We start from the raw sequence: 27,952 nt of genomic DNA on the forward strand, positions 1-27,952 counted from the left end.
CAACCTCTGTGCTAAGAAATAACATACTTTTCCTTCAGAACACTTGAACTCTCCTGATCAATTCCATAATGTCTGTTAAAGTAGAGATTGTATGCTGGGAGCCAGACCTTTGTGGGGGGGGGGGTCTTTTGACTCAGAGAAAAAAGACACAGACACCAAGTGTGGGTCAAGAGATTTATTAGACTTCTTGCCTGTTTAGGAAATCTACATCCAGTGAAGAGACAAAAAGCTTTGCAATTCCCAATGGTCCCATTAAAGTATCACTTCTGAAATAATTCTTAAATACTTATATCCTTAGAAAAAAAATGTCCCATCCCACCCCATTTGGTGTCATTCAGCAAAAGGGTTTCCTCACTAGGGAAATCTTTTGAGCACCCTGCAAATGCAAGCTAATAAATAAATAAATGTCATGGGGTAGGAGATGATGCCTTCCCAGATGCTACCACCCCAGTCACAATATTGGGACTGTGGGGGGCCTTCTGAGCTACGCTGCTAGCAAGGGACATGCTTATTCCTTGTTGTCTTGATGACTTAACTGGTACCAAACAAGGAAGAAGTAAGAGCGTGGGGAAGGGGCAGATTCTGGTTCTGACTAGTGCACAAAGTGCTATGGGATTTCTTTAAGGAGATGAATGAAATTAGGGCATCTGGAACCCAGCTAAAGGCTGCTTCACATGTGACTATTTTCAGAATGGATATTACTTGCTTGCAGGAAAAGATTGTATACAACAGCTTTACAACTAAATTTTCAAAGATTAATAGCCTGAGAAAAATATAACCAATTTGCCCACAAAAAAATCTATTAGTCATCTTTGGCACATGGATGGTCCCAGGGAGAAGGGAGCGGGGGGTGGGGGAGAGAATAAATGAACTCTTTTCATTAGAAGACTTAACTGCCAAATCACCTGAAAGTTGTTATTACACACAATTGCACAAGCAACTATTTGTAAGCCTTGTGTACACTGCCACCTGGGGTGAGCATGAGGGTCTACTGTTCTGCCTGTACACACAGCACAAAGCCACATTTTCCAACACACATGTGCACATGCGGAAAACTAGTGTGAGTGCTCATCAGACACTGTTGTGTGCATGATATGTATTTTTCCTACACAAAATTTATTTCCTTGGAACAAAATTTCTGACACATGAAGAGGCTCCAAGAATGGACCTCTGCATCTCCTTGGCAAATGCATCTTCCCAAACCCATGTTTAGCAAGGGAATCTGATTGTTGTGTGCATGCATGTGTACAAGGATGAATCAGTAGATGGGAGTGTTTAACACTCCCCCTGCCTACTGCTTCTCCTTGGCAAGTGCTCTCCCAGGTAATCTCTGTGTCGTCATCCCCTCCCCCCCAAATATCTGGGTTTCTTTCCTTTCTTGAAATGTGGCTGAGCTTTTTTTAAAAAGGCCAGGGAAGGGATTGCATCAGAGAATTGGTTGGTTGGGAAATTGTTATATAACGCCCCGCCAAAAAACAATCAAACTGATTCTCTCCCGCAAATGTTACCCCCACAATGCTGCATAAGTGTGGTCTCATAGGAACAAGTAGTTCCACCATCCTGAGATACTATGTTACTTCTGAGAATATCCAGGACAGAACAGCTAAAATTGAGCATGTAGTAGACAGTGCATTTCTTCCCTCACATAAGCACAGGCATCAGAACCTCTGCCGGGTTAATAGAATGGGGACTGTCCTGTTAGAGTGCTGTGATAATGGAGGAAGATTATCTACCCAGTAATTACAACCCAATAGAATATATTCTTCTCCAGTACCTTCAGGAAGCAAAGGATGGTTTTACAAAAGGTAACTGAATCCATCTCTCCTGCACCTCCATTTCTCCTCCCCATGTCCCAGTTTGCTCTAACAGAAACTAGGTATTCCAAGTCCTGCTCTCCAGCAGGACCGTCAATATGTCCTACTTTGCAGAGGACAGCCTTCTGTTTGGAGGGGTGGCAAAGGACAGTCCTTTATTTCAAGGGCTGCCTACTGTGAATCTGGATTAAAAAGAAAGAATCCTAAGAAAGGAGAGCAGCAGAGGAGTGGGGAGGCTTGAAGCTGCCCATCTACAGTTATCACCTGGAAACAGCACACAACATTCACTAGGTCACTGTCTTCCCTGCTATGAAGAGATGTGTGTTTCTATTTAAATAACAAGTTGTTATTTCTAAATTTGCAACTACATATAAATTAGTATATGCAAATCAATGGTTTTGATGATGCATTTCCTGGGGGGTGGGGGGAATTGTGTAAATGTCCATCCTACCCTTTAGGTGATTTCCTTTCAAGAACATGGGTTAACATCCTTAGTTAAACTGTTTTAGCCTCCTTTTGATGAGCATTCAATACTTAAAGCACATTGATAAGGCACATTTCTCTCCCCTATACAAACCCCTGTTCTTTCAGTGCATGGTTATTGCTAGTAGCAGATGGCATGGTGGGGTGGCGGTGTTCACATGACCTCCCGTCAGTCGGATCTACTGGTTACTGTGAGGTAGAGGGGTGAAGTGACAACACTGATGCAAATGCACTGGGAGAAACACAAATTTGTCTGGCTCAACCTTACTACTGCCTTGCCCCTGAGCTACCTCCTGGTAAGTAGCCGCAATGCAACCAACTGGAGGTCAGGTGCAAGCTGCCAGTGTCCACTACTGATTATAGGTGGAGTGATTCTTTACTGAATCTGAGAATGAAATGAGGCATTATAAGTATTCCAGGCTTAAATTCACCTGATCCAGAGAAGACGGTGTGATTTTATAAACAACCTTCACTTTCTACTGTCTCTTCCCTCATCATAACTCGTGCCCACCTCTCCACTTCAGGGCTGGTGCACTACCTCTTGTCCCACTCACAAGCCCAGTTGACTGGCAGCTGGAAAGAGCAACGGAAGAGTCCCATATGTCTTCCTTACAGCTACTTTGCCTGCCACAGTGCTAGGAGGAGCACCACATGGATGTCTGCCGAGAGAAAGTGTCCTGCAGGCCCCCCATACTCAGCCCTCCCAGATACCTTCTTGTAGCAGCCCACCCCCTCCAACTTCCCCAGTCTGCATATTGAGATGCAGGATTTCCTTCCCCTCATTCATTCACCCCAGGCTTCCAGGCCTCCACTCACTACCTGCATCCACCTGGTTATCTATCAGAGGCTCCTGAACCAAAATAGCAGCATACAACCCTGTCATTGGGCATCCCCTTCTGTAACCTGCCAAAAAGGGGCAACTCAGATAGAGGTAAAAACCTCTCTTTGGCCCTTATGCCTGGGAAAGGGTATAGGGAGCCAGTGGCCTCACCTTTCCCCCACATTCAGGATTCTGGCTACCATGCAGTCCCTCCCTATAACCACAGGAGGTGACACCTGGTTTCTCCCTCTTTAAGGGGCACCTGATGACGTCGTCTCATCTCTCAAACTGTGCTGTGGCCAATGGGTGGAAGCTGTTCGAAGCCAGGAGCATTCTGCCTAGGCGATAGAGAAGTGCAGGGTACCAATGAACGCCTTCTGGTTGAGTCTGCTCACCCCCTGCCAGGCTGCGAAAGAGTCGAAGGGGCCAAAAGGCCAGCTGGGCCAGGTGCTGCTCCTGCACCAAAGCAAAACAAGATGCTACCACTCCATCCACTACCACCGTCCCATGGCGAGTGAGGGGGGCATAGGCCCCAATATCCATCTGCACTGAGGCTGCTGCTACCCTGGCTGGTCTTAGCTCACTCCCATCTGTCACCAGCACATATTGGCCTGGGTGTACCAGGCTGGCAAAAATAGCCTTCATGGGTGCAGTGGCATTCTCCCCCACAAAAAGGAGGTGTGCTGCAGTGAGGGCAAGGCGGCGGGGTGGATCCCGCGTCTCAATGACGTGGAAAGCAGTCCGTGCCGATGATGCCTTGTCCAGAAATGCCAGGAATTCACTGTATATGGGACGGCCTTGCTCATCCATGGCTTGGACCCGCTGCCCAGGCCTCAGTGCCCACACTGGAATCTTGGTCCCGCTTTCTAGAGTTGCCAGTGCCTGGGCTGGGAAACAGCCTCCTGTCTTTGCCGCTGCTGAATGCTCTAGACAAAGAGAGGGAGAGGGAGAAACAAATAGAGAGACCAACCCAGTTACTAGAGGGAGGGAGATTTGATTAAGGTGCAAATAAGTAAACATAAATGAAATTTGGTAAGATTTAGATGGGCTATGGGTGGTTGTGATGAGGGTAAGTTTTGTTATGGGGGCCTTTCAACTGGAATCAAGTGGCCTCTGTTTTGTAGGTTGGTGGAGTTCATATAGACTACTGTTCATATAGACTACTGTTCATATGAACAGTACAGTTCATATAGACTACTGATTAATTCATCTAGCAGGGGAGTTGGGAAACTTTGCAGTCCAAGGACCACATTCCTTTCTAAGAAACCCTTTGGGGGGGGGCCACATGCCAGTGGTGAGTGGGGCCAAAGACAGTGAATGTAAATTTCACCTTTGTACAGCAGGTTAGCTTCTACACATACCCCTTCCTACACTCCATCCAGGGCAGAAGTTTAATTGGAGTTCAATGACACATTTCAGCCATTCAGGAACACTCAAGGAGGAGTGCAAAGCAGGGGCAGTAGGGGCAGGATTGAGAAAGGGGTGTGCTGAAGAGAGTTTCTAGTACCAGATAGAGAGGATGGAGGGCCTGATATATGATGTCACATGCACAACAGCACATTCATCATTCATCTGAAATAGCCTTTCCCATCTGATTGCTCTCCAGAGGTTTTGGACTGCAACACCCATCAGCACCAGCCAGCATGGCCAATGGTCAGGGATGATAGAAGTTGTAGTCAATCAACATCTGGAGAGCTACAGGTTGGGAAAGGCTGATCTTGATTAACCAACACCTAGGATCCAATGGTCTTATTGAGTATATCTACACAACTAATTTACACCAGCTAAATAAAAAGCATTGGTTAACGGTCATGTCTTCCTCAACGGTCATGCTGGGAATTGTGTGGTAAGGGTGCTAGCAGGCAACCCCTATTTCTGTTTCCTCCTTCCAATTATAGTTTGAATGAATGAATGAATGAATGAATGAATAATGCACACTCTCAAACATCAACAACAAATATTCTACCACTGATCTTTTACACATTATAACAAAGATAGCAAAGACTATCTTTGTTATACTTTGGAGGAAGTGATCATGCTCTCCTGGGTTGGAAGAATCAGAGGCAAGGGAAAACTGAGTGTAGTCAGACACACACTCTGGACTTTAAGAAGGCCAATTTTGAAAAGCTGAAGGAGCTACTGGGTGTGATCACGTGGTCAGAAATGCTTGGTGAGAAGGGAGTCCAAGAAGGATGGAAGTTTTTAAAAGGAGAAATATTGGAGGCCCAAATGCAGACAATACCAACAAGAATGAAAAGTGGGAGGCATATAAAAAAACCAGTGTGGCTGCATAAGGAGCTTACAGATGAACTGAGAGTTAAGAAGGGCATGTATAAGAAATGGAAGAAAGGGGAAATCACAAAGGAGGAGTATACATGAGTAGCCAACAGTTGCAGATGGATAGTCAGGCTGGCTAAAGCTCAGAATGAGCTCAGGCTTGCAAGAGAGGTTAAAAATACAGTGGTACCTCGCAAGACGAATGCCTCGCAAGACGGAAAACTCGCAAAACGAAAGGGTTTTTGGTTTTTTGAGTTGCTTCGCAAGACGATTTTCCCTATGGGCTTGCTTCGCAAGACGGAAACGTCTTGCAAGTTTGCTTCCTTTTTCTTAAAACCGTTAATACAGTTGCGACTTGACCTCAAGGAGCAACTCATAGCACGCGGTGTGATAGCCTTTTTTGAGGTTTTTGAAGACTTTGGTGATTTTTGAAGCTTTTCCAAAACTTTTCCGACACCGTGCTTCGCAAGACGAAAAAAACCGCAAGACGAAAAAACTCGCGGAACGAATTAATTTCGTCTTGCGAGGCACCACTGTACTAAAAGGTTTATTCAGCTATGTCCGAAGTAAGAGGAATAACAAGCAAGTGGTGGGTCCTCTGTGTGGGGAACACAGAGAAATGCTATTGGGTGAAAGAGAAATGGTGGAACTACTCAACACCTACTTTGCCTCTGCCTTCACTCAAAAGGAAAGTGATGCCCGACCTGGTGATAACAGAATAAACGATATAAGGAGGGAGCTGCAGCCCAAAATATGAAAAGAGGTAGTAAGGGAACACCTAGCTACTTTAAATGAATTAAAATTTCCAGGGCCTGATGAACTGCAACCAAGGGTACTAAAGGAGCTTGTGGATATAATTTCAGAGCCTTTGTTTATTATCTTTGAGATTTCTTGGAGAACAGGTGAGGTCCCTACAGACTGGAGGCCGGCAAATATTATCCCCATCTTCAAAAAGGGGGGAAAGGAATAGCCGGATAACTACCAACCAGTGAGCTTGACATCGATACCAGGGAAGGTCCTAGAACAGATAATTCAACAGTCGATCTGAGAGCATTTAGAAAAGGATGCTGTGATTACTAAGACCCAGCATGGTTTTCTCAAAAATAAGTCATGCCAGACCAATCTGATTTCTTTTTTTGATGTAATTACAAACTTGGTGGATCAGGGAAATGTTATGGACATAGTGTATTTTGATTTCAGTAAGGCTTTTGACAATGTCCCCCAAGATATTCTTGCGAGAAAACTGGTAGAATGTGGGTTGAAAAAGGTAACTGTTAGGTGGATTTGTAGCTGGTTGACTGACCAAACTCAAAGAGTACTCATTAATAGTTCCTTGTCATCCTGGAAAAACATGACAAGTGGGGTGCCGCAGGGTTCTGTCCCGGCCCCATTGTTGTTCAACATTTTTATAAACGACTTGATTGAACGAATTGAGGGGGTGCTCATCAAATTTGCATATGACACCAAACTGAGAGGGGTAGCTAATGGCGCAGAAGACAGAATCAGAATTAAAAATGACCGTAACAGATTGGAGAACTGGGTGCAAGCTAACAAAATGAATTTCAATAGGGACAAATGTATGGTTCTGCACTTAGGCAGGAAGAACCAGATGCACAAATATAGGATGGGGGTCATCTGGCTTACTAGCAGTACATGTGAAAAGCATCTATGGGTCTTGGTGGACCCAAGCTTAACATGAGTCAACATATTGATGCATCAGCAAAAAAGCTAATATTATTCTAGGCTGTATGAACAGAAGTATAGTGTCCAGATCAAGGAAAGTAATAGTACCACTCTATTCTGCCTTACCTCCCTGCTCACTGCGTCTGAAGCAATAATTTGCTCTCCACTTGCAAATGCAGACACTCAAAACTGGCTTGCACTGACTGTAATTCCAAGTGGACACACTTGGAAAACTGTGTCCAATTCTGGGCACCACAATTTAAGAAGGATGTGGACAAGCTGGAACATGTGCAGAGGAGAGCAACCAAGATGATCAAGGGTTTGGAAACTAAGCCTTATGAGGAGCGCTTGAAGGAGTTGGGTATGTTTAGCCTGGAAAAGAGGAGACTGAAAGGAGATATGATAGCCATCTTCAAATATCTTAAGGGCTGTCACATGGAAAAGAGAGCATGCTTGTTTTCTCCTGCTCTGGAGGGTAGGACTCGAACAAATAGCTTCAAGTTGCAAGAAAGAAGATTCTGACTAAACATTCGGAAAAACTTTCTGACAGTAAGAGCTATTCAGCAGTGGAACAGACTCCCAAAAGAGGTGGTAGGACTCTCCTGCCATGGAGGTTTTTAAACAGAGGTTCGATGGTCATCTGTCATGGATGCTTTAGCTGCTGCATTGCAGGGGTTTGGACTTGATGACCCTTGTGGTCCCTTCCAGCTCTAAGATTCTGTGATTCAATGATTCTCTAACTGCTTTATAGGTTTGGCAAACACAGTTTTACTGCCCTTCAGTAAATCTGCCTCAGTCTACTTCCTCAGTCTACTTGTAGTGCTTCTTTGGTTAAGATCTGTATATACTATTTGGCTTCTGCTTGGAAGTAGAAAAGGTGGGAAATTAATGACGTGTAAAGCAAGAAACCATTCTTTAGCCATCAGCCTTCAGTGAAAGGGTAGGAAAAGCCACCCTCTAAAAATGGGTGGGTTCAACAGCCAATTAAGAGCATCAGAATAGATCTGCTCAGCCTGAGAAACAAGGACCACAATAAGAAGAAATACTTACTTTTCAAAAAGGCAGCTATGGCTTCTGAAGCTCACATAACCCAGCAAACAATCAGAAAGCTGGTAAAGCACACATAGTTTCTAAATAGTACTGATTTAAATTTCTTTAAAACTTAACAGAAGCCCTGCTGGATGAGGCTAAGGGCCCATCTAATTCAGTATCCTGCTCTCACAGTATCCCATGGAAAACAAAAAATAATAATAAATAATACGGCCTTGGTCCTGTATACCTGAAGGAGTGTCTCCACCCTCATCGTTCAGTCCGGACACTGAGATCCAGCACCAAGGGCCTTCTGGTGGTTCCCTCATTGCGAGAAGTGAGGTTACAGGGAACCAGACAGAGGGCCTTCTCGGTCGTGGCACCTGCCCTGAGGAACGCCCTCCCTTCAGATGTGAAGGAAATAAGCAGCTATCTTATCTTTAAAAGACATCTGAAGGCAGCCCTGTTTAGGGAAGTTTTTAATATTTAATGCTGTATTGTTTTTAACACTCAATTGGAAGCTGCACAGAGTGGCTGGGGAAACTCAGCCAGATGGGTGGGGTATAAATAATATATTATTATTAATTAATTAATTATTATTATTATTATTATTATTACCTGCTAGCAGGACCTCCATACAACAGTGCAATGATGGCAATATGAAGCATATTGTATCATGTGTGATTTATGCAGCATTGACTTCCCTCCAGCTAGTTCTTCAGATCCCTAAGATGAAAGGAGAGCCTCCCCAAGGTAGCAGAGAATATGTCCCGTTCTCTCTAGGCACTTTTCATGTCCAATTTCCTTGTACTTAACAAAAACAGTACTCTTTTCCTCCAATTCTCAGTTGGTTGTTTTTCAGTAATGATTCTAAACAGTTCTTTTTTCAGGGAGCACTCAAGGGTATACAGTATCAGTAGCCCCCACCCACCCCTGTTAAAAGTGTAGCGCTTACTGTAACAACTTCATGGTGAGCACTGGCATCTTTTTTTTTCCTTAAAAAAAGCACTGATTCTAAAATGAACAAACAGCCACCCACAGCCTTGCAGAAGAGGGCCAAGAGGGCAATGCCTTTCTTTCTCCTATTCACTTCACCATTTGCAAGAATGGGGGTCCCTGTCTACAAGGAGCAGCCAACACAGCCCCAAGCTCACCTTTGGATCTGGCATGCAACTGACTTGTGAGATAATCTCAGTTTTGTGCAACATCTGCTGCTATTGTAGGTCAGATTTAACCACATGCAAACAGATGTTGGTATGTAGAGAGCAATGGAGTTGGTACGGCAAAGCAACTCAGAGAGTGAGCTGCTATAGGCATGTTTTCACTTTCATTCTTTCTCTCTCTTAGTCCCATGTGTGCAATAAGTAAATAATAAAAACGGTCTACCGTACTCATATAATTCATTTGAAACCAATTGCTATGTCTATATGAAATGCTAAAAGTTGTCACCATGTGGGAAGAAGACACTTAAAAATGGAGAGTTTAGCAGATGCCATGCCATAGTCATGCATCTGCATATCTCCATTGTTCAGTCTTGGCTCACAGATGATATAGTCATGGCCAAGTGACCAAGGGTGCCCTTTTGAGCATACCATATGTCAATTGAAACAGTAAAAATCAATACACAATGTATCTTCATTGTTTGGGAAGGGTCACAGCTCAGTGAAAGAGCACATGCTTAGGTCCCAGGTTCAGTCTCCAGCATTTCCAGGTAGAACTGGAAAATATTCCTGTCTGAAACCCTGAAGAGCTGCTGCCAGTTAGTTTAGATAATACTGAGTGGTCTGACATTGAAAAAGGCAGCTTCCTCTGTTCTTATGACCTGCTTGCTACATGGATGATACAGTCAAGAAGGTGCTCCTGGTACCATGAGCAAGACTGTGCCATCTCTGTGCCAAGTCCAAAAAATGAAGATACATAGAGGTGCAATGAAAGAATCCCCTTCCAGAGTCTGATAAGTGCTTTACAGGAGACATTTTTGTGAATGTTCAGTTAATTGGCATTCATCCATGGAAGAGAAATCAAATGAACATTTGAGGCAGTGTAGGATGTATGTTCATTAAAAAATATATCATTTTAAGCCTTATAGGTAAAAATACACTGAGCCTGTTCTAAAAGAGGGTTTTGTGGTTTTTTTGCTATGGGATCAGATTCAGTGGCTATGGCCAAGCTAGTGTGCAACCTGGAGGGATTGTAGTGGTAGTTGTTGTTAGTTTGGTTTCAACCCAAGTCTCCAGGGAAAGGGCAAGTTTAAATATAAAAAGCTAGTATAGCTCATTTTTTTTAAAAGGAGGTAAGACTTACAGAAGCCAAGTGGATGAAGAGATTGGGAGAGGGCAGAGGACAGACAGACCAGGCCACACAAATGGTACAAAAATAAAGGCCATTTATTAAGGTACTTATGGCAGGCCAGCTGCCCTGAATACACACCATTTCCAGACACTTAAAAGTCCTCCATTAAACCAGTGTTTGCTTCTCTCATACTTTATCTTACACAGGCCAGGACATTCCTTCTGTACTCAGTATGTTCCACTGCATCAGGAGTGACCAACCCAAAGCCCTCCAGATGCAGCTGGACTACAACTCCCATCAATGCTCATTATTGGTCTTGCTGGCTGGGGCTGATGAGTGCTAGAGTCCAAATACCTGGCAGGCCACAGGTTAGCCACCCTGGCACTATACATTAGCCCTACCCACCATCCATCAGCCTGAAATACTGGAGCAATGCCTCCCTTCCAGAATAGCCTGTACTCAAGTGCTTGTCTCCACCTGTAGTAAAACCTGCACCCAGGATAAACTCTCTAGTGTTGGTTCACGCTCATCCTTTTTGCCCCACCCAGTCTCCATCAAAGCTGTTGCCAACCCTCCAGCATCCAGTGCTTTCCCTGCAAGATTGTGCTGCTCCTCTAGTCATTTACTACCAAGACAGTTTCCCAGTCTTTGGCACTTTGTAGTGTTGCAATATCCTTTTGGAAGCATGGGCACCCAGAAGCAGACACAGCATCCCAGGAATGTGTGCAGCATCAAAGAGACAAATCAAAAGTGTTTTCCTACTCCTGCTAGTGGAGCTCAGAGGAAATGGACAGTCTGTAGAGCTCCACATTCAAGATGCCCAGCTTGGAGGTGGCAGGCCACAGTACCCAGTGCAACCATTTGAAGATTTATGCATAATTTTTTATATCCACCGCACTTAGACCTAACTTGCAGCTTTGTAGATATCAAGGCTTTGGGGACCCAAAGTCCAAAGGGACAAAAAGTGCTTGTTTCTTAGCCACTTGGCTGGCACAGCTACTTCCTGGAGAGTATAAAGTGGCACAGTCCATATTGGTGCCAGAGGGGAGAAGGTTGTGCTCCACTCTTTCTCCAGCGCTGATCTCTCCTGGTGTGCTGCAGTCAGGTAGGTGGAGACTCGGCTGTTGGGTCAGGCAGTATAAGCTCAAGGCAGGGCAAAGGCACTTCCTTCCCATCAACCAGAGACCCTGTGGGTCTGGAAAGGGCCGGAACACCAGCAGCTCATGCTAATGGTCAAAGCATAGGAACAAGATGCCACAGTCAAAGTGTGGTACTCTGGCCAACAGGGGGAGAACCTCAGCACCTAATCCCAACAAACAACTCAGGCCCCTACTGTCCTTAATATACCTAGGGCTGGACCAAACTTGTTGCTGCCCACTGCTTGTAGAAATCTACATTTTTTTTCTGGATGAGAGGATGTGCAGCTCAGATGAAAAATATTAGCCAGGTGTTCAACAGGGAGAGTATTTGCAGGGAAATATTTCCTGTGGCTTTATAACAACCAGATCTTAGAGCAGGTGTGCTTGGTCCTAGCCCAGTGAGGGAGACACTCGGGGGAACTAAGCCAAACCAAGATTAGCTAACGCTAACATAAGGTATTTAATTGCATGCAGGGATGGGAGAATATATGTGGTTCACCAGCTATTGCTGGACTACAACTCCCATTATGCCTAATAATTGGCCATGCTGGTTGTGGCTGGAGGGAGTTTGAGTTCAACAATACTGGTAGGTCCACAGGTTGCCCAGTTCTGATGAACAGTAAGAATGGAGTACAGCATTGCTACTGTTATCCCACGGTGACCCATACAAACAAAAATGTGCTCTTCAACCTTATAACTTACCCACTCCACCTTCCATTACCCCAAACCTTTCTTCAATTGTGCCTATCTCCCTTATTCATGATTCACAGATACTCTCCCACTGCCGCCCCCATTCCTGCCAATCTCCCTCAATCCCATCTCAAAACTGTCCTTACCAGATTTGACAGAGCAGTGAATGTGAGCCTTAGATTCATAGTAGACCCAGTCGAAGCCAGCCTCAACAGCTAAACGTGCGAGCATCCCATACTTGTTGCGGTCACGGTCAGAGGTGGTGATGTCAACAGCACGGCCTTCATAGTGCAGCGATTCCTCTGAGTGGTGCCCATCTTCATCCCAGCCCTCCGTCACACGCAGCTTTACCCCTGGCCACTGGTTCATTACCGAGATGGCCAGAGAGTTTAGGCGATCCTTGCAGCGCTATGGGAAGTGGGTGAGAAGTGACAGAATAGAAATAGATCAGCAAAGAAGAGAGCATTACCTGGAAGTACAAAACTTGGATTAGATTGGGGTGGCCATGTGTCCTTCTTGACAAAGGACAATCCTTTCCTTGAAAGGGTGGCAGAGAATAGTAATAGTAATACTGTAATAATAGTAATAGTAGTACTAGTAGTAAATAATAATAATAATAATACATTTCTTATTTATACGCCGCCCATCTGGCTGGGTTTCCCCAGCCACTCTGGGTGGCTTACAGAATATATAAAACATCAAACATTAAAAACTTCCCGATACAGGGCTGCCTTCAGATGTCTTCTTAAAGTTATGTAGTTCTTAATCTCCTGTACATCTGAAGGAAGGGCATTCCACAGGGAGGGCACCACAGGGAGGGAACCACCAGAAGACCCTTGGAGGAGGACCTTAGTGTCTGGGCTGGATGATGGGGGTGGAGACGCTCCTTCAGGTATACTGAAAATCTGTTTTTGTTTTGTTTTGTTTTACAATGTGTAAATGGGTAGCCTAGATTAAATTCCCCACCATATCAAGCATTGCTTAGCCATAGTCCAGAACATTTACCATCTGGGCAACAAAGAGCCACACCTTGGTCAACACACATGCAGCCAAATGATGTGATAACATCCTGATGTCGTAGCAATTCAGTCCACAACTAGATGCTAAAGTCACTTTGCTTTTCAAAATGTATTCTACATTCTTGTTAAACCCCTCTCTAATTTTAATAATAATAATAATAATAATAATAATTATTATTATTATTATTATTATTATTATTATTATTTTATATACAACCCTTTATCAAAAGATCCTAGGGTGGTTACAACATTAAGAACACATTTTATAGAGCATAACAATAAAAATCTAATAAAAAGCACAATAATAGACAGCATAATAATAAAATAATCATAATAACAGCCACTTCCCCAGCTTTAACAGACCATAGATTATTTAATGGACAAAGGCCATATAATGATAGTGCCAGGCAAGCCTCTCTGGGGAGAGCATTCCACAGATTGGGGGCCACCACAGAAAAAAGACTAATTCTTGTGTTGCCACCCTCTGAACCTCTCAGGGAGTGAGGACATAGAGCCTTAGATGACAAGTGCAGGGTCCAGGTTGGTTTGTATGGGGAGAGGCTGTCCTTAGGTATTGAGGTCCTGAGCTGTGTAAGGCTTTATAGATCAAAATCAGCACTTTGATTGGGTTCAGAAGCTAATTGGGGACAATAATAAAATAAATAAAATAAAATAATAAAAACCACCTTACATCAAGGGCACTGGCTCTTTTTCTTAGGGGTCCAGACCCCTTCAATGTTCAGAGGACCCCACATGTGATGTCCTGATGTAGCATGACATTGTGTGTGTGTCATCAGGACATAAAGACATGTCATAAAGATGTGACATAAAGACGTTGTGTTGGGCCCCTTCAATCCTCCAGAGAAGGTGGTACCTCTCCCTTACATAGAGACATAATGGTCCCTCTAGATTGTCAGGATTTTGCAGGAGGGATTCATGCACTTTAGGTGTGTGCAGTTAAGGTGGATTAAAAGTCTCCAGTGCACAACAAATCCTCCTTAAAAAAAGACTTTCTGCAGTTTGGAAAATGATTGGAGAATTCATTGAAAAGTGTGGGATAAACTAATGACTAACAAGAAGATGTGTAAACACTCCAAAGTAGATCAGGATGGCTACAAGATGGGAGATGATTGCCATATAACTGCCCTGTAAACAAATCAGAATGAAAGCTCATTAAAGACTGGTCATACTGTAGTCTAATCTCTGTGTAAAGCAAGTCAGGGTGAAAGTTCAAGAAACAGGTAATCTGGAGGGGCCCAGTTTCTCAGCTCAGCCCTTGTTCCTGCACAAGTAACATGGGTTCACCCACACCACTTTTTAAAATGCATAAGAGAACTTTTGGCAAAGTTAGAGAGATGTTGTATGCATGTGCACAGAGTTGCAGGATTTGTAGAAAGACCTCAATTATTTTTGTAGCATCCCCACGCCATTAAGTTTTTTCTAGATATCAGGAACTCATTATTAATATATAGATATACACACCATATGGGCATGTCATGCTCTATTGCTTCTGTCCATACTGAACAATATTAAATTCATTGCTTTACTGTCCTGTTTTCCCTCCATGCCCTATTCATGAACCTCACTGATTTGGCTTACAAGTAAATGAGTCACGAAATATGTCACTTGTGACTAAAGTCCTGCACAGACCTAAAAGCTTACATTAACCCTGGGATACCTGCACAGGCCATTCTGATCTGAGAGCAACCAAACTGAGTTTCTTGCAGGATGCCGATTGATTGGTAATGACCCAGGTGATCATGTGTACATTGGTGCTGTCAGGGCAGGACTTTGAGGCAGAGGTCCAGTACCCCTTTCTTCAGAACAAGCAGAAGTCCCCCCATCCTGAATACAGCAGTGCTGGTTTCCCACAACTGAAATAAAATGAAGTAAAACACATTTCTATCTAAAGAGGGTGTGTGCGTGTGCTAAGTTCAGAGTCAGCAGCAGCAGCAGGTCCCATTAACTAAAGTGGTGCTTCAGGTTAAGAACAGACCTCCAGATGAATTAAGTTCTTAACCCGAGGTACCACTGTATTTCATGAAATCCTGGGACATCACAACAGAGAAGCAGCCCCACATTGGAATGTGTGGTTTTGTGTGTGGAAAAAGAGGGGAGAATCATCCCAAACTGCAAAAAGACAGCAAAGCCCTTCCATGTGTGACCTTGGAATGTGGCCAACAATCTGCAAGGATGAAAGGCCTGACCCTCCCACTCCTTAGGTCACGTTTCACTCAGCCTTGAGAAGAGGGCAAAGAGCAATGCAGTAGCAGCACAAGGGTGAGGCAAAAAACCCGCCCCTGCATTCAGAGGAAAGGTCATATATGGCCAGGGCTGGCCTTTGTCCCTAGTAAAACAGGGCAGGCACAAAGGGCTATCCCAGTTTCTACAACCACACACACCACTGTTTGTTCTGGACCTCAAGAGATAAGGTGCTGCAGAAGGCAACAAACAGTGTTTTATATATGAGAGAGATTTATTTATTTCCTTAAAATACCATAGGAAAGGTGAGGGTTACATAGTTTGGGGTTACATAGTTGGGTTCCCATCCCCATCTCTGGCTCACTTTTCCTTGTAACAACAGATAACAAACCAAATCACCTTAACTTTGCATACTGTAGAAACAAACAAGCTGATGAGTCCCTTGGGTGAATCTGGCTGCATCAGGTTTTGTGAGATTATTATTATTTATTTTATTTTATTCAATTTCTTACCCACCCTTCACCATATGGTTCCTGGGTGGAGTACAGCAATGCTTTTTTAAAAAATAAAGTACAATATTAAAACCAGTTTAAAACAAATGTTAAACTGCAGACCAAGAATAAGGACTAGCTCTAGACATGTCAGTGCCCCAGAACACCATGTTAATGCTAACTCCTGAGTTAGTGAATCCAAATACATGGGCTGTTCCTCTCATCAAAATAACTCCTCTTAATACAGCCTTCAGACAATACTTTGTTTGTTATTCCTCACAGTCAGCTGCACAGGGAATAGCCATTGTACCCATCACCTTCACCTCACATTCATACTCTTCCAGGCTATATCATTTACCCAGAGCAATGGGAGAGCTCATGGGAGAATTACATAGGGAATCACAAGGTACATATTCTTCTGCATTGGGAATAAATTCAGAACTGATTCACATATATGGTAATTCCAGCTGTAGCCAGAAGGTGTCAGCGTAGAGCTGCAACAGGAAAGCCAATTGGCACAAGGCAGGTGCTTTAATTCATTGACCACAAGGCAAGTTCTAAAGAAACACCTCTGATGCCCAGATATAGGAACAGATACTCTCAGAAAAAATCCCCAACATTTGGTGCTGAGGCTGCTGTACCATGGTGCAATTTGAGCTGCAATGAAGGGTTTTGAGAAAGCAGCAGAAGAGGAAAGGTTCAAACTATAGTAGCTATGTAAGCGTCAGTGCCCAATCAATTCTCCCAAGGCTAACAGCATAGGGGCTACATGTTGAGCAGTAAAAAAGTGGGATTTTGTTAACAAGGTGCTAGATACTTGGTGAAGCACATAACACGTCTGCCCTTCCCACCATCCAAGGGGATAATCATAAATTGTAAATATAAATACAGGGCACATTTTCAGACTGCTGCTATTTTCTGGTGAGATTCAACCACATATTGACAAATTCAGGCAGCACAATTATGGCTGATTGGCAGCTCTTGTGTAACAAGCCCATTTTCTCCAAAGACTGCACTTTTTGCAATAAGGGAAGTTACAGAAATGCACTGGAGGGTGTGAGATAACACTTGCTTTGATGCAACATCATCTAGCCTCATTAATGTTGTCTAATTTCACTGCAAACAAATCAGGCTGAATGCTCAGTAAACAGCACATGGAGTGGTACATGCTCACATATGAAAGGGATTAGGTTCTCCTCATTTCTTGCCTCAGTTATTGAGTCCAATTCATCAGTAAAAGGACAAAATTCAGCAAGTCCTGCTTCCAACACCAACTATACCCACATATATTCAGCCACAAATATTCTCCAGGGTTCCCTCTCCACACCCTTAGAATGGAAGCCACATTCCAGGGCATGCAGTCAGTGATGCTATGAAGAAGTTCTCCATGGTGAAAGGTAGGGGTAGGAACTATATTTACTAATCATTTGGCAATACCAGCACTGTCCACTTGCTCCTTGTCCAGAAAATGTAACCTACAGAAGTGGCTAACCTGTGGCCTTGCAAACGTTTTTGGATTCTAACATCTATTAGCCCCAGCCAACAATCCCAATGGTCAGGGGTAATGGGGTTCACAGTCCAGCTGCTGCAGGTTAGCCTTCTCTGATTTATATTATAGTGTACAGATCTACAGCACACTTTAGAGAAGGGCTGGTAAGGGTTAAGTGTGGTATAGAGCCTAGAAAACTAGGAATACCTGGGGTTCAAATCCCCATTCAGTAATGAAACTCACTGGATGACTAGTCATTATCTCTCAGTCTAACCTACTTCACAGGGTTATTGTGAGGATAACAGGGATGAGGGAGAGAACTACATATACCATTTTGAGATCCTTGGAGGAAGAATTGGGTTTTAAAAATTAGCAAATAAGCCTTAATGGCAAGGTAAAGAAATGGCAAGTGGCAAGCAAGGGCAGGAACTACATTGTTTCTGTTTTATACAACACTGTACACATTGCTTGTGCTAAATAAAAGTTAAATACAACCCACAATATTAAGTAGGCAGAGCTGGAAGTTTCTGCAGCTCAACTTCTTGGAGAGGACCAGGGCTCTGCTAACAGGCCTTGTATAGACAGGGGGAATTTACCCAGCCTGCATATTTCTGTGCTGCTCAGAAAAGTATCCACTGTTGTACAAATTGATACCAGCTCCACTAAGTTGCTGGCAACTTTTGGTCTGGAAAGAAAGAATGGCACTTATTCCTGCAGGAGCACTGAGCAGTGAATAGGCATCATGGGGACCATGAAAGCCACCTCCAGGAGGGACAGTTGCTTGAGGTGCTTGGAAGATCAATTGTCTTGGTAGAGCCAGAGGACAATGGCTGGAGCTGAGCACTAGACCCTAGAACTAGTACTCTTTCCCCTATCAGATTGAGAGGGGGGAAAGACCAGCAGCAGCTCACAAACGAATACCAGCAGCCTGTTCATAAGCATTCATGATGCTTTCTGCTAATGATGGTATTGGGTCTGTTGTCCCACTTTCAATAATGTATGCACTTGCAAAGGTTTTGGGGTGGACGTACTACTTTGTTTCCAGCCAATCTATATCCTGTAACCTTTTGATGGAATTCTATAACTTTCTATACCATTGGTGTTCTGGGTTTGGTGGCTTCTTCTTTTTCTGCCTGCTTTTCTTGTGCTACTGTGCAACAGTACCCTGCCCAGATGGCAATAATGCAATCATATTGAGGGAGCATCACAGAACATCTAATAAAGCAGAATGATGTGTGAACAGTTCAGTATATATCCACCACTAATGCAATATTATTGCATCAATCACATGTTGCAGAATACACCCAGAAACCTCCCTACCTCCGCCCATGCATGCATGCACGCACACTCCAATCTGGAGGAGCCCAGAGGATGTTGGCCTGGCCTAATTTAAGCTCCCTGCAAATCATAGTGAGGGAGGTTTGGTTCAGAGAGCAAGGAGAAGGAAGCTGGGGCTGGGGGGCGGTGATGGGCGGAGAAGAGGTGAGGCAACTATTCCTGGGCCTTATCTCCACCTCTGAGCTCAGGCACCAGAAGCAAACAGAGACTGACATTCTTGAGAAAGATGGAGTGATAAGGACATGTGGGCGGGATCCTGTTGCCCAGGGAAATGCAGACCCTTGGACTTGATGAAACTCAAGTCAAGAGCAATAAGAAACCAGCAATGGGGGTGGGGGTGGAGAGGAAAGGAGGGGCTGAACAAGAGCACCCCTCATGCTCAGGTGATACATTTTGAACCTCGCATCATGCCTCAGAAGCTATGCCTTCAGCATGCCTGCCTGCTCTGGAGAGAAGGTGGGGATGCTGGCAAAAGTCCAAGTATTATCAGGTTAGCTTGTTGCTGTAAACATACACAAACATCATTGGATTTCAGGTTCCCTCATCCCTAACCACTGACCATGCTGCCTGGGACTGATGGGAGATGGAATCCATCTTCTGACGGGCCAAAGGTGGTTCTTCCCTGAACTATAACATGCTAAGTGATACTTGTAGCAGAGTCTCTTGAATGGGGAGCCCTTGTTGAAAGCCACATAGATCCCAAGCCCTGTTAATAGAGGCAATGCATGATTTTATGTTATGATTGTTCAGCCAGATAATCCATCCCTATGCCTAGTCAAGCTGCCATGGGCAACACCAGTGAACCTCTTTGGTTTTGCCTACTCTGTCACACTCTCTGTATTTTAACCAGTGACAGACCCCACCCCCATGCCCCTAGGGTGGGTGAGAGCACTGACCCAGCAGACCTCCAGCTGCATCCTAGAGGCTTTAGGAGACTCACCTGCACCATAACCCTGACTGGTGGCAGGCAGGGTGGCAGACCAGGAGGGGGAAATAGCTCTTTATCTGCATTCCTGGAGCCCACAGGCATTTCTCCGGTGATACCAAAAGAGTCCTACATAACTTCCGGCTCCACAGTACCCATCCCCCAACTATCACCATCCCAGGTTCCTGCTCCAACGGGCAAGACTTGTGGAATTTACAAGAGGGAATAGTCCCCTGTGTAAGCATCTCAGTCATGCTTGTGTCAACATCTTCACAATGCTCAGCACTCACCTTGCTCAAATATCCTTCTAGCAACCCTGGCCAGCAGGGGAAACTGAGGCATGGGGGAGGGGGGGGAAATAAGCCCCATTCAGCATCTTGGTGTCAGAACCGAAACCTGCAGGTTCTTGTAACTATGTCATTTAGGGAGGTGTTAGGAGCACCCCCCTCCCTATTTCCCCTGTCTTTCAGATCACATGGCTCTGTACAGAGCAGTAGCCACATCTCATTGGGTCTATACTCCAAGAGGCAGTTCTAAAACATTCAGTGGGCCTAGATCTTTCTGACATCCCCTGTCACTCCAGAGGTCTAATCTACTACAACCAGTCTATTGTACTTCTTCCCCTACCCCACCACAAAAAAGAATAGCTGGCCAAAAGTAGCTGGACCCTAGCAATTCACCTCACAGGCCTCCCTCCCAGCCTTTCTTCCCACTATGCATTGGTTATCTCAGACTATTGTCAAAAGTGAGGCTTTAATCAAGGGTTGAGGAACCTGTGGCCCTCCAAATGTTGCTGGTCTACAACAACATCTGCAGGGGGCATAGGTTCCCCATCCCTGCTTTAAACGTTAGGAGTTTGTTTGTTTTTCATTTACGACATCTGTAACGTAAAACTTTCACTTGGATAAAATGGACATCCATACATGCACACAAACAAACAAACAAACAAACAAACAAACAAACAAACAAACACTACAGGGTTTTTAAAGGGTCCAATATGAAAACGCTCCCAGAGCTGGGGACAGAAGGCAGATTGTTTTCCCCAGTCCTTCCTATTCTAGATTTAGTATATAACCCTATTTGGGGCCACCATCTCCTCAAAACAGGCTAAATGGAGTATCCGGATGGTTTTTAAAACAAAGATTAGACTCTGAATAGTTTGCTTTTTAAGAATTAGCTTTGATGTTACAGTATGCTTAGAAGGTGGCCTAGTGAACTCTAGGCTGCCTATAGACAGTCAGATTCTTTGCTTCCAACTTAATAAGCAGGATCACCTTGCTATAACAATCCCCCAAGACATTCTATCCCAGTTATGTTAACTGGAAAGTTAGGGCATCCTTTTCAAAATGTCCCAAACATAAGGATCAGCCTACCAATTTCCCCCACAACTACTTCCCCCAGGTCAATTCCCCGCAGACGTTAGCCAGAGGTAAAGTGGTGGGTAGGCAATGAGGTAAATAATAAAAAAAATACGTGCATTGTGTCTTTTTTCAAGTTGTGTTTTCTACAAATCAGTTTAATTTGCTGTGAGACATTAGTGTTGCATGCAGTATTAGGTTGGGAAGAAAAGAGGCGGAAAGAGGGAAAGGGTGGGCATGGTGCATGGGGTGGGGTGGGAATGCTTCTATTCTTCCATGTAGTGTATGTGTGGGAGTTTGTGTCAGCATCACTTGTGTGGGTTCTCTTTCTATTCACTTGTAATATTTCTTTGGTAGTGAGAGAGGTTGGGGGTAGCCTAGGGTGTGGTTAGTTGTCTTGGGTTGGCTGCAGTGAAATTTGTTTGTGTGTGTGAGGGGTGGATTTTTGGGTCAGGTTAGCCATATTGATTTGTATGCTGTCAGTGGATTCTTGTTGTTGTCTTGTTTGACTATGTATGTGATAAAGGGGAACCATACTCTTCTATTCCATGCATCTTCTTCTATTTGTCCCCATGTCAGTAATGGATCCCCATATTTAGCTTCGAAAGGGATTTTCCCTTCCCATAGTCAAGAGACTGGCTGGGGACTAAAAGAGTCCGGTTTCAGCTTTTGCTGTAGCTGCATGTGACATGCTGAGCCTGCTAGGCATGTTTTACAGGGCTCTAGCTCAGTGGTGGAGTATCTGCTTTGCATTCAGAAGGTCCCAGATTAAATCCCCAGCATCTCCAAGTAGGAGTGAGCCTCTCCCATTTGAAAATCTGGAGAGCCACTGCCAGCTGGTGTGAACAATACTGAGCTAGATACACCAATGGTCTGATTTGATGTAAGGCAGCTTCCTATGTATGCTTATCCCTAGTCCCATAGGCTTTTCTGGCATGGCATACTTGAATCCCTCCTGCTCTATGGCTATAACAGCATAGGAGCCAACTCCTAGGTGCTGTAGGGGCTTCAGCTGCCACAATATAATATTTGAGGGGGCTGGGCCCCCACAAAGTTTATAAGCATTCCCATTCAAATGGTGTGTGTGCACTGTGTCATGTGACTGATTATGTGGGGTGGGCTTACCTGGGCCCCACAATATTTTATTCAAGTTGGCACCCCTGTATCACAGTAATTGCCAATGTGGTGCCCTGCAGATTTTTCAGACTACGACTCCCATCATGTTATGCTGGCTGGGTTTGAGGAGAGTTGCAGTCCAAAATATCTGGAGGGTAACAGGCTGACGAAGACTGCTCTGCCATGTCATCTGATATTGAACTGCATTTTTCTTATATTGTACGGTTTAACTGAGTGTCAGTAGCATCTGAAGAGCATAATAAATAACCCACTACCCTCTAGCCTGGAATTCTGTTTTCTGACATGACGAAACCAGCACAATATTCCTAGGTGGTTCACAAGCAGAGCATGTCCTCAGAGCTGTCACTATCCCTTGTTAATCTCTATCATTTGATATGCAAAGTGGGCAGCAGCCTCTGAAAATGAATGTTAAAACTTTTGACTGTTGGAGCTAACAGCTGCCAACCAACACCTTTGATGTTTTCATCTAAGCCAGGAGCGGACAGAAGGCTGATCATGATTAACCAGTGCAATGGCACAGGTAATTGGACTTAACAGCCTAACAGCCTATCCACTCATTAGATGGTAATGTGCATTGTTTCACTTGCTTCAGAATGTGATAAATCAACCCCAACATATTTGGAGCCATCCTGCTTATTCTCCCAAGTGGGGCCCCAGACTTCTGCCCCCAAGTCTTGCCCCTGTTGACACAGCTGCACCAGTTTCTGGTGATCCACCCAGTACATGCTGGCTGCAAGGATTCTTACAAAGGATGTTGGACAAGATGGACTTTGGTCAAAGCCAGCAAGGCATTTCTTATGTTTATTTGTTTGTTTGTTTACATATTTAAATATTTATATCCTGCCTTTCACACCACAAGTTATGTGAAGGGAGCCTGAGTACAGTATGCAACTTAGATTACATTTGTAGAATACAAGAATTATGTTCTTTCTTTTTTAAGTAGACCACTCAAGACTGATCTATTTTTTTTAAAGTTTGGGACATGGTGGCGTCTGCCTGTTGCAGAGTAGATCGAATTAGGTCACAATTAAAGATACATTGATTGTTCTTTTTATTTATTTAAATAATGCTATTAAAACCAAGTGGCAAAGGTCATCTTCAAGATATGGCATTCCTGTCAGGTGAGAGATCCAGAATATAGCCTCCCTATCCTAAAATCCAGTTTCTGGGATTGATTGTACCCACAAAGCACTTATCCATGCCTAACCACTTGCCCAAGTTCCAATATTGGGTACTGCTTCCCTACCTATCACACTTTGGGTGCAATCCTATGCATACTTACATGGGAGCAAGCTGTACTGAACTTAGTGGGATGTAGTTATGGCAAGATGAGCGCCGCAACCCCAGAGTCATCTGCGACTGGACCTAATGGACAGGGGTCCCTTTACCTTTACACACTAAAGCTGCAGCCCTTAACACACTTTCTAGGATGTAAATCCCATTGAACACAGTGGAATTTACTTTTGAGGAAAGCAACATAGAATGGAACTGTGGGGCTACAATCATCAGTCTACTTGAATAGCTGCTAGGTCCCCTTTGTGGAGAATGAGCCAAAACAGAACTCTTGGTAAACCCAGTCTTAGGGGAGAAACCATAATAAAGGGGCATTGGAGAGAAGCCAAAATAGTTTCCAAGAGGGAATGTGCTGCTTGAATTAGATGCTAGGGAAATGCTTTCTGCAGTGATGGGGAGGACAAACAGCAGGTCAGGGGGCACATATGCCCACCCTTGCTGCCTTGTAAGGCCAAATATGTGCAACCACTGGAGGTAGGTATCAAAGTAATGCCCCCCCTCCCAGACAGGTTGTTTTTGCTAACAGGCTAACCTTGCTATCACAACCTACTCTCTATGCAACAAGCTATAATTGGACAGTGGCTATAGAGCTGGACCTAGATCAGAAATCGGGATCCAGTGGCTCTCCAGATGTTGTTGGACTCCAACATACAGCAGTCCCAGTCTGCATGACCAATGCCTAGGGATAATGGGAATTATGGTCCCCCAACCATACATGAACAGATCCCTGTATGAATCCTCTCAGCCACAAAGCTCCACTGGGTAACCTTGCTTGCACTGTACTTTTCAGCCCAGACTATCTCACAGAATTGTTCAGTCTATAATAAGAATATGAAATATATTGCAAATCTGTGCTGTGGTGATCACCTCTATGGAAAAGGGTGTGGGGAAGAATAAAGTTCATAATAATAATGATTCTTAATGCACTTCAACTATCATTTTCCTCTACATTACAAGATGTGTTTCCATATTTCAATTTATGCTGGTGCCTGATGAGACATCTCATTTCTTGAAAGAAATTGAGAGCAGGGATGAGAGAGAAATGAAAGGATTTAATGCTGTCTGTGAAACTAAGCAGGCAGGCAATCAATCAATCAATCAATCCCCAAACACCTCAATTTCTCTCCATCACCATCCTACCAACCCTTCACAGTCCTAACAGTCTGGGCGCCTCTGCCAGATTGGGACCATGCGCACATAGAACTTCATTTGTGGCAATCCTTTGTGTATCCTCTCCAAGGGAAATGCAAAGGGTAATGACACAAGAATGGGCCTTCACAGTGGTGGCTCCTTGATTGTGGAATGTTTTTCCCAGGGAGCCTGTGGGAGGCAAACCTGACATCTTGACTAGCTGTTTTGGGCACCAGGTAAAAATCATGTTTATTCACCCAGGCCTTGGGAGTTTAATTTCCTGAACATGTTTTTAAGTGGGGTGGGATGGAATTGGATTTGCTCTTCTATGCATGTTATTTAGTATATTTTATGTTTTTATTCTTGTTTTATATCTATTTTGTTTTTTAAAGTTGCTTTGAGTTCATTCCCCCCCCCCGAAAAACGCAACCAATATATATAATCAATAATAACAAGAAGTTGTCGAGGAACGCATCCGCCCTCACAACACCTAAAGAAGGGTGATTTTTCCCGTGCTACTGCTACCGGTGCCAAGCGGATAAAAGGATCTGGCATTGATTATGCATCATCGCCCCTAAACTTTCATCAGGGTTTCCACCGGCAATGAGAATCTAATAACGTTCCAGGTCTGGATTGGGGAGCAGGAAAGTGATCGGAACCCGGAGCTGACTTCCAAAAAGCCATTCCAAAGGTCCCGGTAATCTCTCCATGCTTCCACGGTCATGGAGCCCTTAGCTACGCTTTGCTTTCCTCGAAAGCCGGCGAAACCCACAGGACTGGATATGGAGGTGGCAGCAAACAGGTGGCCAGAGCCCACACGGAGTGAGCAGGTGCCCTGGAGAAGGGAAGACGCGAAGGATTCCTTCCCTTTTTCCGAAGGGCTCGCCGGCCACTTGGCACAGAGCAGCTCAGCGGAGCGCGGCGCCGTGTTTAGCTTAGCCACGGCAGGGGCACGTGGGTTCGGGTTCTAGCGTGCCGCTCAGGTAGACTCGAGTGGAGAAGGCAGGCAGCGAAAGCGAGCGAAGGCGAGAGACAGGGCGCAGCGCAGCGCCGCGGCTGGAGCAGGGGCTGGGGTTGGTGCCTACCTGGGTCATGAGGCGATCGGCGCCCGTGTTCTCCTCGTCCTTGAAAATGATGTCCGGGTTGTAGTTGGGCGTGAGCTCCTTGAAGCGCTCGGAGTTGCGGGCGATCTTGCCTTCGTACCTGCCGCTGGCGCCCAGCGTCTTCTCGGGCACATTGGGGCTGAACTGCTTGTAGGCGAGCGGAATGAGCTTCCTGGGCGGGCGGCGGCGGCTGCCTACCACTCGGCCCGGCCCGCAGCCGCGCACCGGCGGCGCTAGCAAGAGCAGAGCGCAGCCGCTCAGCAGGAGCAGGAGCCGCGCCGCCTTCATGGCTCCGACGACGACCAGCGGGCGCTCAGCAGCAGGAGGAACTGAAGCAGCGGCGGTGGCGACGACGGCGGCAGCAGCCGGGCAGCCCCGGGCAGCGAGCAGCGGCAGCGTCCATGCGGCGAGCGGGGCAGGTGCGCTGATGGGCCGCTCTGAGCCGGCCCGCTCCGGCCGCCGCCAATAAATAGCGCGGGCCCCGTTTGTTTTGGCTGCCGCGGTTAAATAGCCGCCGCGCTCTAGCGGTCAGCGCCGCCGCCGGAGCTGCTGCTCTCGCTGCCGCTGCCTCTGCTCGCGGCGCACGAGTGAGCGACAGAGAGGGGAAATTGAAGAGATCCGGGATCGGGGACCGCCAGGACCGCACCCAACCCGTGGCCGGCCCTCCCTCTCCCTCTTTCCTTCGCCTCCTCCCCGCGGAACCTGCCTGCCTGCCGCTACCAGGGCCCGCTGACGGGGAGGGGGGGCAGGAGCCCGACCCACCCCCGCGCCTCGCTCACCTGCTGTCATCGGGGGAGGCATGCGCCACGGCAAAGAGGGCCGCCCCTTCTCCCCCTCCCGCCTGGCGCCCAGTCCCAACTCCACGTGCGCCACGAAGAGGGGCCAAAAGGCTGCGGGCCGAGGCACACGCTTACTTGCGAGTAAAGCCCACTTCTGTTAGTGTCAGTTCTGTCGCCGGAAAAAAGCCCCCACCAAGTGCAGGATCGGTCTGCAAATGCCATTCTCCACCCCACCACAGTCCCAGGCTGCCACAGTTGGCGCCAGTTCTGGCTGGGGGAGTTAAAACGGGTGTCCAACCCGCTCTCATATCCCTGGCTGGGATTACAAAAAAATAAAGAGGACAGAGAGTTGGGGGCGGGTGCCCTCAGCTCCTCAAAGCTGCTTCCCCTGCTGATCCCTTAATGCCCCCCCCCGCACCAATTTACCCCCATCTCCGCCGCCCCGTGTTGTGTTTGCCTTGGGGTGTCCCCGCCTGGCTCGCGTGCCCGGCTCCCTGGGTTCCGACGGGGAGGGGGGGAAGTTAAGCTGGTTGAAGTTTAACCACCACCTCCTGGGGCCCTATTGTTCGGCAGGAGGCCCGATATTTCCACAGCGACTCGTAGGATCTGATTAACCGGCTGAGACAACAATGCCGCCTGGGCCGGGCTTCCCCTTGCAGCTGCCAGCGGGCAAAGTCAACGCAACGCCCGGGAGCGCAGCCTGGAGACATAGGAGCCAACTCCTAGGGGTCGACGGGCGGGGCTTACCTGCCCCCCATATTTAATTCAAGTTGGCACCTCTGTCTGGAGAGGAGCGAGGGCTTTCTTATTCAGTCCCGGGGCCGTGCGCCTAGCTTCAGAGCACATGCAAAGTGATAGGGAGGAAGGGAGGAAGAGAGCATGAACCCGAGCATGTGAAAAGTTCTTTTGGGATTCTCTCTCATAATCGAGAAGTCAGAGGCAGACTTGTGCTTCAGGACTTGGGGAGAAGAGAGTTCTCAAAACATACTGAAGAGCTTCGGCTTGATCGATTTTCTTTTATATAATAAATGGACTTCCCGGAGGTCTGCCCTCCTCGGGACTCTGTTGCTCCTCTCCTTTAATTCATCCATCCAGCCATGGGCGTAGCCAGGATTTTTGTGGGGGGGGCAGTACTTTGTTAACGGGGGGAGCAGGACCGTATTTCTATTGTTTTACTTGATCTGGGGCTGCTGCTGCCCCCCCTGCCCCCTTGGCTACGCCCATGCATCCAGCTCTCTGCCACTTCTCTGCACTACCCTGTTTTCCCTTTCCTTACCAACCTGAGGTTGCACTGGTCAGGGGTCATTCCAGTTGTAGTCCAACTGGATCTGGAGGGTGCCCGTCTTAACTACCAATGCAAAAAGTGTATCTGAAGGACCCCTCAGACGTACCTTGATGGGACCCCGAATGGGCTACCCATAACCTCTAGTAACGCCCGCTCCCTCCTTTCACAATCAGAA

At 45.8% G+C, this 27,952-nt stretch overlaps 1 protein-coding gene and 1 long non-coding RNA gene across 3 annotated transcripts in view; one reads left to right on the forward strand and one right to left on the reverse strand.

Annotated features, from left to right (window-relative positions):
• Positions 1–27,952, forward strand: part of LOC308460408 — a 107,867-nt gene that overhangs the window by 6,863 nt on the left and 73,052 nt on the right. The gene's annotated exons all lie outside the window — the stretch shown is intronic.
• IHH (Indian hedgehog signaling molecule) lies at positions 161–26,911 on the reverse strand. The gene is made up of 3 exons (XM_080976582.1): positions 25,696–26,911; positions 12,374–12,635; positions 161–4,043 (listed from the first exon to the last, which is right to left on the reverse strand). The coding sequence occupies exons 1-3, from the start codon at positions 25,999–26,001 to the stop codon at positions 3,394–3,396; spliced, it is 1,218 nt and encodes a 405-aa protein (XP_080832708.1). The 5' UTR covers positions 26,002–26,911; the 3' UTR covers positions 161–3,393.

This window comes from Podarcis pityusensis (assembly GCF_964106645.2).
Source record: "Podarcis pityusensis genome assembly, chromosome: 1".
NCBI lineage: Eukaryota > Metazoa > Chordata > Lepidosauria > Squamata > Lacertidae > Podarcis > Podarcis pityusensis.